A 9,342-nucleotide genomic window follows, 5' to 3' on the forward strand; every position below is an offset into this window, starting at 1 on the left:
CTTGTAGATTTTTTTATATGTTAGACATTAGAGGCCGATCTATGACCTCACGGAGTTGAATTTTTTTTTTTGGTACATAAATATATATTTTTTATTTTTCTGGTTTAAAAATTCATTTTCCATTAACATAAATTGTTACTTTTTATGCTAAATTTGCTTTGATGGTTGTCAACTATATATATATTAGTCACCAATGGCTGTTCTACGACTCCATTGGAGTGAAATTTTTTTCTAGCCAGTAATTATTTATTTTAATTTTCAAAAAATATGAAAAATAGATTAATAATTGAAAAATAATTTTAAAAATAGGGAAAAATTTATGTTTTTATTTTAAAAATAAAATAAAAATAGGAGATTAATATTGAAGTGTTTTGGAGCATACTATATACTTGTTATGTTATAACATCTTTGATTTTGTTGTATTATATCATTAAAATATTTTCTAAAATTGATTAAAAAATAATTTTATGTAAGAATAAAATATAAGCAGCTACCATATACTTGTAAATTAATAATAACATTCTTTTTTCTATGCATCAGCATCAAGGTGACATAAAATGGCTAGAGAAGGTGATGAGGAAGGCGGGAGAAGAGGGAGACGACGTGGGAGACATGATAGTAGTTGTGATAGTGGAGAGATTGCATGGAAACATGAGAGCCGATTGATGGCGATAAGAGGTATACAAAATGCAACTACTGTCAGAAGAGGTTTTTGGGTGGTGGGGCCACAAGACTTAAGCAACATCTGGTTGAAAATTCCTCAGATGTGGCTAGATGCAGAGAAGTGCCTAATCATATTGCCAAGGCCATAGCTGAAGACATGAAGGGGGGAATAAGAGAAAAGCAACAAAGGAGAAAACGAGAATAGAGTTTAAGATGGCACTACATGCTCTCGTGCATCAATATAATGATGATAGTGATGATGACAGCGATGACCCGATGTATGTGCCTTATGACATAGAAACTGAGCAAGAGGCTAGAGATTGGCGGCAGGTGCAAGCATTAAGCCGGCAGAGTCTTCATGAGGAGACAGAAAGGCGTAGACATGGATGAACTAGTCCATCCAGAGCAGGAGTTAGTGGATCTTTAGAGATCCCTTTGCCCTTTAGGAGATCACAGAGTACAAGGGCAGCCACACCTCCACCTCCACCTCCACCTCCACCTTAAATGGTTCCACCTCGTGTGAACCCTGTTCTACAACAGGATACCCGTGTGCATAGGAAAAAGTGTAGTAAGTAGTGCAAGATAAAGGGGATGTGGGGAGACATGAAGGCTTATGTTGGGGAGGCTGTGTCTAAGTGGATGTTATTTTATAGCATCCCAACAAACGCCACCATAGGTCCTTGTTACCAGCCGATGCTTGATGTTGTGGCTGAGGCCGATCCAGGGATAAAGGGGTCGACTGCATATGAGGTGATGCATGTATATTTGCCTAAGGAAAAAGGCTGAGTTGAAAGCATATATTGATGAGTTAAAAGTTATATGGAAGAGCTATGGGGTAACTATAATGGGTGATGGTTGGACAGGGCCCACGAGAAAGTCCATCATCAATTTTATGGTTTATTATGATGGTAGAACCATTTTCTTGAAATCTATTGATGCATCTAAGGAAAGAAATGATGCAAAATATATTTACAAGCTTTTAAAGGATGTTGTGGAAAAAGTTGGGATACAAAATGTTGTTCAAATTGTGACTGACAATGGAAGTAACTACAAGAAGGCCGGAATTAAAATGATGAACAACCCTAGATTCCAACTCTTTTGGACTCCTTGTGCAACACATTGCATTGACTTAATGTTGAAGGACCTGGGGAAACTGAAAATTGTGCAGACTGTGGTTGAAAGGGCTAGGAAAGTAGGCACATTTGTCTATAATCATGGGTTTTCATTGAACCTATTGAGGGAGAAGTGGGGGGTGACTTGGTCAGGCCCGGTCTCACAAGATTTGCTACTAACCATATTGCAATTTAGAGTTTTGAATCCAAGAAAGTTGGTCTTTGATCCATATTCGCATCTAATAAGTGGTTTGGTTGGAGGGAAGCAAGATCAGCTGGTGGTAGGAGGCATAAATAACCATTTCATCAAAGGAGTTTTGGACACAATTGGGTAAAGTGGTTAAAATCTGGGCACCAATTGTTGGCGTGTTGAAGTTGGTGGATTTTTCTTTCAAACCCACATTGCCAAGCCTATGGGCTGCTATTGCAATGATGAAGGAAAATGTCTATGCTACCAACCCACGTAGAAGTAGGAAATTTGTGGAAATAATAGAAGACCGTTGGAAGCGTCAGCTTTCACATCCGTTGCATAAGGCTGGTAAGTAAAGTTGAAGACATTCTTTTATATGATATAAAAATGCATTAATGTTCACATTGATAATAATATGTTTTGTTTTCAGCATACTATTTAAACCCTAGGTTTCAGTACAACAAAAGACTTACATTAGATCCGGATCTTCTAGAAGCAGGTGGTTGCTAAGTTACAATCAAACCCCGATCTACAAGCGAAAGCCAATACTAAGGTTAGTTTTGTACTACTATTACTATTATACTATAGGAATCTAAATTTCAGTACAATGGTTGTTAACTAGGGTCCTATTTGTTAATTTGTTATAGATGAAAGAATTCAGGGATGCATTAGGCAGCTTCGGGGCTCCTGTCTCGTATGCGGGTCGAACGAATACTGATCTTGGTATGAAATCCAAATTTTAGTATGTTACTTATACAAGTGTTAAGTGTTTTGGAACATAAATAATCTTTTACACTTGTTGTAACTTATAATGCAGCTAAATGGTGGGTGTTGTATGGGGGTTCGTCTCCGTAATTGAGGAATATTTCCATTAAAGTACTCTCCCAGACATGTTCTGCATCTGGTTGTGAGAGAAATTGAAGCACATTTTCACTCATCCATTCGAAGAGGCGGAATCGATTGGGTTCACAACGTCTGAATGACTTAGTGTATGTGCATTATAATATGAGACTGAGGATGCAGCACATACGCATGGGTCAGGATAATGATAGGTGCCAGATCGAGCTGGCTGGTATTTTCCAGATTGACTCAGATGATGAGGATCCTCTAGTGGACTGGGTGAGGGATAGAGGCGAGCTGTTGATGGATCAGCTGGGAGGTAGGCCTGACCCATATCTAGTGCGAGAGATGCCGGTCAATGTTGATGATTATATGCCTACAGATGGAAGGATACATTCACAGACCCCTCGACCATTCGAGCCTGCACTTGGTAGGGATGATGATGATGACGAAGATAATTGGTCCATTTCATCGGGTGGTCGTACCCACACCCAGACTTAGACACAACCACATACACAGACATATGGTGATGGTGATGGTGATGGTGATGATAGTGATGATGGTGATGATGATGGCGACGGTGATGGTGATGGTGATGGTGATGGTGATGGAGATGGAGGAGGTGATGAAGAGGGTGATGATGGTGATGGGGGAGGTGGTGGTGATAGATTAGGAGTTCGAGAGTAGTATGAGCAGGATGATCCACAGTCGGAGCTGGTGCGATTCACTGGGGAGAGTCAGCTTGAGTATGCCACACAAGATTCTAATCATGGTACATGTCCATTAGGTGGAGGGAGGAGTTCAGGTTATAGTAGAGGGCCTCGTCGCCGATTCGGTGAAGGGGCAACGAGATTGTATGGACATTGATAGTCTATCTACTTCTATTGGCGGAATGAGTTTGAGTGGAGGGGATAGTCATCCGGACAGTGAGAGTAGAGGGAGTGGGCAATGGCATGTCTCATCATTTACTGGAGGGAGCACCTGGTTGCAGTATCATAGACCTTATGGTCAATTCACTGGGATGGGGCATACATCTCTTTCATCCATTCCTAGTAGTCGTACTGACTATGGCTCCCAGACCCAGTCACATGGTAGTGGCTTTATGGACAGTTTATTCTTATACCCAGCCAACCCGTGCACGTCGGAACCATCAGTTGACAGTAACTTAATGGTGGGCTCTTCTTCATACTATGGTGGTGATACGTACCCTCGGATAGGTTACTTTCAATATGTAGATGACTCAGTCTTTTTGGCAGTTGTAGAGGACTACGTTCGATTCTTCTCTTAGATTATGACGTGGCATGCATTTGTGGCACAATCAGAGAAAAATGCACGTCGACTCCATCGTACTGAGCGTGGAATCCAGCCAAGCCATCATAGTTCTTTCCAGTAGATAGTAGATACTACATAGTCATTATGATTACTGTTGTACTGTTGATTAAGGTACATGCTTAGTGTTTGACTTTAGTTAGGACTTGTGGATTAGGGAGTCGCATAGTATACTAATCTAATACTCTAAATATTAGCTAATTAATGTTGATTTATGTTTGATCATGACTTAAATGCATTATTTATTTGTTTTACTATCATATTACATCTTGTTTTAGCAATGAAGTAGGTACAATTTTCAGAATAGTTTGACGGTTGCTGCCAAACAAAGTTACAACTTTAAAACAATATCATGTTTAAATATTTTTGTATTTTTATGTTCTTAGCATGTTTATTAACCTTAAAATAGGCTATCCCCCAAGTTTCAGGTCGAAATACCACCGTTTGACCACCAAAACAGCCAACCAAAAAAAAACACAATTTCGGCAGAAATTTTGGTATTTCGGTGGCCATGAACCCACCGAAATACCGAAACGAGATGAGATCTCGAACCTTGCATGGAAGGTAAACAACATAGTGGCAAGATGTAATTAATAAGAAAAGCAAGGACAAACTGAAAGTTAGGGGTAAAGGTATTAATTAAATTGAATAAAGGAGAACACCAGGGGTCGTCTTCAACCACTTGCGAGAGAGGAAGCTCATTCCCTAGGCCACGGTTTGGTTGATTCGATCAAGCCTGCTAAACCCTTATAGTTATCGGTTCCAGCAACCAGGAATCTGAGGACATGAGGCTGCTGAAACAATAATGGGGGAAGAAACTCAGAATTGTCTAGCTGCAGATCTGGGTTTGATTTCTCATAGCAGGAAAATCCCCTGGAAACGATGCCTTAAGATTAGATATACCCGCAGAGGAGGATCTTATACCTGAGAGACCAAACCCTTTAGAGTAGGGATGAGGGAATCAAAGCACTTCTTCCAGTTCTGCTGTACCGCAAGTTACAAGAAACAAAACAGGAAAGGCAAGAGAGGTTGGAAGAGAAGAAGGAAGGGAAGGGGGTTCAGTACCTTCCTTGCTGGACTGTTAAGATTGCAGGAACAGAGAACCAGAAAAGGAGAGAGAACAAGGAGAAAGACAGGGGAAGAGAGATCGCAGGGAAGAGGAAGAAGGGGGCAGAAGACAGCCTTGCTGGGGGGGTTTCACAACTCAATTCATTCTTTATTAATCAACTAAAACTACTGTGGCCCATGGCCTTACATAAGTAGGAGATGAGTTACTAAAAAGAGAAGTGCCGACTAGGAAATTAATCTAACATAAAAGAAACTTCCTAATTTAAAATCTAATAAAATAAGAACACAAAAACTAAAATTGGAAAGTTTTACTTACCTAATAGCTACTACCCCAAAATAACTTAAAATAAAAGATAACAAATATTCTCAATTAAAATAAAATCCTAGAATATTCTAATGATCTTGAACCCAAATCAGTAATTTGGAACTCAAATTGGATATGGGTCTTGGTCCGGGTTCTGGAGCGGTTTTGGGTCGATCCATCGGACCGCTGCTACGTCATAATGTTTGTGTAGAAACTTCAAATGATTGAGGGTGGACCTTGGTGCAATGGTAAGGTTGCTCCATTGTGACCAAGTGGTCGCGGGTTCAAGTTTGGAAATAGCCTCTCTATGAAGTGGGCAAGGCTCTGTACATTATGACCCTTCCCAGACCTCACAGTGGTGGGAGCCTCGTGCAATGGGTACACCCTTTTTTAAGGACACAAAATCTCTTAATTATTCAATATTTGTGTATGCCCAAATTTCCATATACAATCTATACTCCTTGACTATGTTGCATATTTCCTTAAAAAAAGTTCTATAGTTTGTACAATATTTGTTCCTAGTGGAAAAGATGATGGTTCATTGGCTTAGATAATTTTCTGATTGCATAAATGCTAAAGATTTGAGGAACAGGGAAGAGATTATTTATAATTCTTTTAAGCACTTTGTTACACCCTCAAAGTGTAAAAAGGCTGGTGACGGTGGGGTTAAAGTTTGGTGGAAGTTTCCATGATGACAACTGGGAAGTTTACATTGGAAAAGCATGGTCCTTGTAAAGCTGCTAATGTTGATGAACCTGAGGTAAGGATGTTGCGAGCCTTTCAAATAGTCTGGGATTATTTTCGTGGTTGTCTTATTATGGGAGGTGATGTGCATGTGCTATTTGTTGAACAAAGTGGGATAGCCAATGAAATACCATTTGGGGTCCAATCCAAAACCCAAGGCATTAGGTGAAGATGGCCCAAGGGTATATTAATATCAAGACACAACCAAGGTCCTAGATAACCACTGTGGGACTATTCCTCTATAACTCCCAACATATTAATACTCCCCCTTATTTGTAGCTTCAGCATACATGTGAATATACATCTTAAGGAGGACAACAAACAGAACTTGGCTTTATACCAGGTTAAACAAAGTGGGATAGCCTACGGAATACCACTTGGTGGTGCAACCAAAAACCTCATGGTATTATGTAGAGATGGCCCAAGGGTATACGAGGACACATCCAAGGTCCCAGCTAACTGATGTGGGTTTATACCTCTAATACTTCCCAACATCTTGATACTATCTACTGGCCTCTAAAGCGCTAGCTGTGGTTGTTAGAAGAAATTGTATTCATGCTTGTGAGTTTGGTTATTGGTGTTTTTTATTGACACCCCTAATGGGCTAGATTGCGGGCTCGAGTCTAATCACTGACTTCAATTTGAGCAATACCTTTCTTTTTTATATTCCGTCATTGTCAAGACATCTTTCTTGAAATCAGATCATAGCAAAACAATTCCCTTCTTGTATCTAGGAACAATGAAACTACAAATTACAAACCCATTCCCAATTTCTTAGATCAGCTAATGAATTCTTTTTGGTTTGGTTTTTCCATTTTTCTATTATTCCAATAATTATTTCACTGGAATCTAAGGAGGTGATAAGAAGCCATCTAAGGACTTGCTCACATTTGATGGATTTCTTGGAAACTATTTTGCTTTTGTGTTACCTGACTAGACGTTTGTCTCATCTCATGTACACACCCTGTCACAAGTTCCATTCGTTGAGTAGTGTTGTGCTCTGCTGCAATGACATATCTCTGGATTTGCATCATAGATGCCAAGCATGTATTACATATTATTAATAAGTAGGTATCTTGGTTGATATTTTGTCAGATAATGTTACTTTCTTTTGAGATGTGGAGACCTCTCAGAAAACTTTTCATGTTTATTATAGTTCTTCTCTGGTATTTATGATTTGTGTTGTTGAAATCTCTGTTTTTAAATCCCACTGATTCAAAATGAATCAGTGCCCAACGATTCACATACCTTTGTTGAATTGACTTTTAGAAGAATCCTTTGAATTTCCACTGATTCTGTGACTCAGTCACTGAATGGTCCGAGGCAATTCTTGTGATTCATAAAGATCACAAGTGAATTCATATTTCAGTTCATTCAGTTGAAATGTGTAAAATTTGGTCTTGCAAAAAATCCATTCTTGTGTTTCTTTGTTGTTTTCCTTTCTTTAACTCTTCGGCATTCGTCTAAGGGCTTTAGAAACCCTCTTTACTTATTTGTTCACAATTTTTATTTTCGATTGAACTTTCACAGTTAAAAAGTTGATTTAAGTTTTTTATTTGAGGAGTTCTGTTTTGCAGATTCTTCGACGGTCAAGTGAATCTTTCTGTTTCAGCAATGGCAGGTACTTTGCTCCTCAGGACGGATCATTCATACATATTATGATCTGTATAAAATAATTTTGTTTTATAAATTATAATCAGATTTAGTGAGTAATATAAAATTATGTTATCACCAAAAAATCAGGGCTGGGGGAGAAGAATGGATGCAAATAGGTGATTGAAAGAAATTAGTCAGGCATTTGTTAGGAAGGGTTTCCAAAGGATGTTACGCCCTTTGGAGGAACTTGGTAATATTACTGCAATGATCAGATGATGATTTCATAGATATGGAATTCAGGGATGAAAGGCTCTGGTTGGGCTCTGACATGGCCTAGATATCATATTTACCCTTACTATTGAAGTATCCCTCCTGTCTCAACACCACAATGAGGTATCTTTGTCACAAAGGTTTTGAGAATATGTATTTCTGGGAAGTCCCTACATTTAATGTTTCTGATATATCATCCTAAAAATTGGATGTTTTAATCAAATTATTTGTACTAATGTTTACAGACTGCTTTTCAAGTTACCGCAGAGTTTGACTTCAAATGGTTCACTGTTGTGCATTTACTACTATGTAAGCACAATGTTTTATCAATTTATTGGCATGTTTAGAACTTACAAAGTTCCATTATGTTTGCAGCATCGGAAATTTCTTCTTTGCAGGGGCACGCATATTCTTTCAATCTTTAGATGCTGCAATATTCTTGTTTTCACGTGTTTCAGATATCCCGTCCGAAAGTCTTGTTCTCCCTGTGATTACTACTAATGACAGGCTTACATTGGGATGTGAATTATGGGTAAGGTGATTGCTCCTGTTTCCTGCTAATGTGAATTAATTTTATAGCTTTATTCGTCAAGGACAAGTGTATGTACAACTTGGCAATTACGCTAATTGGTTTTCCTTTGATTTTGTGCAAATTGCTTCCAGGATGGAACTGTGATACGTGGTCAGAATGAAATATCTCATCCAACCAGTGGATCTATAGAACCCATAAATAAGGTACCTGCCATGATGAGTGAATGTTTGAACCTATGCTAATGGTTATTTTTCTGTTAGATTATCTGAAAAAACTCAGTGAGGAGACCAGACACTTGTCTTTGTCTAGAAATTTCTTTTATTATCAGAAATAGCATAAAATTGATTTTTTTTCTTATCTTTTTTGGTAGTAAATTATATGGTGGAATCCTCGTAAATATTAGTGATATTATATATATATATATAGTACACATATATAAAGGGCGTACCCAGTGCACGAGGCTCTGCCACTGTTGGGTCTAGGCAGTGTCATAATGTATGCAGCCTTACACCCCGATTCACGGTGAGGCCGTTTCTGGGACTCGAACCTGCGACCACTAGGTCACAATGGAGCAACCTTACTGTTGTGCCGAGGTCCACCCTCTCTCTTTCTCTCTCTCTCTCTCTCTCTATATATATATATATATTATTATCTGTAAAATTGAGAGCAATCAAAACTCATATCATCCCCTCCC

The 9,342-nt window shown here is 38.8% G+C and overlaps 1 protein-coding gene across 6 annotated transcripts in view; it reads left to right on the forward strand.

Annotated features, from left to right (window-relative positions):
- Positions 1-9,342, forward strand: part of LOC122090529 (uncharacterized protein YNL011C) — a 56,848-nt gene that overhangs the window by 8,132 nt on the left and 39,374 nt on the right. For all 6 annotated transcript variants that reach the window (XM_042660156.1, XM_042660154.1, XM_042660155.1 and 3 more), the window contains exons 5-7: positions 7,828-7,871; positions 8,492-8,648; positions 8,780-8,851. In XM_042660156.1, coding sequence (XP_042516090.1) covers positions 7,828-7,871; positions 8,492-8,648; positions 8,780-8,851 — 273 coding nt within the window. The remainder of the gene's footprint in view (positions 1-7,827; positions 7,872-8,491; positions 8,649-8,779; positions 8,852-9,342) is intronic.

This window comes from Macadamia integrifolia, chromosome 10, assembly GCF_013358625.1.
Source record: "Macadamia integrifolia cultivar HAES 741 chromosome 10, SCU_Mint_v3, whole genome shotgun sequence".
Lineage (NCBI taxonomy): Eukaryota > Viridiplantae > Streptophyta > Magnoliopsida > Proteales > Proteaceae > Macadamia > Macadamia integrifolia.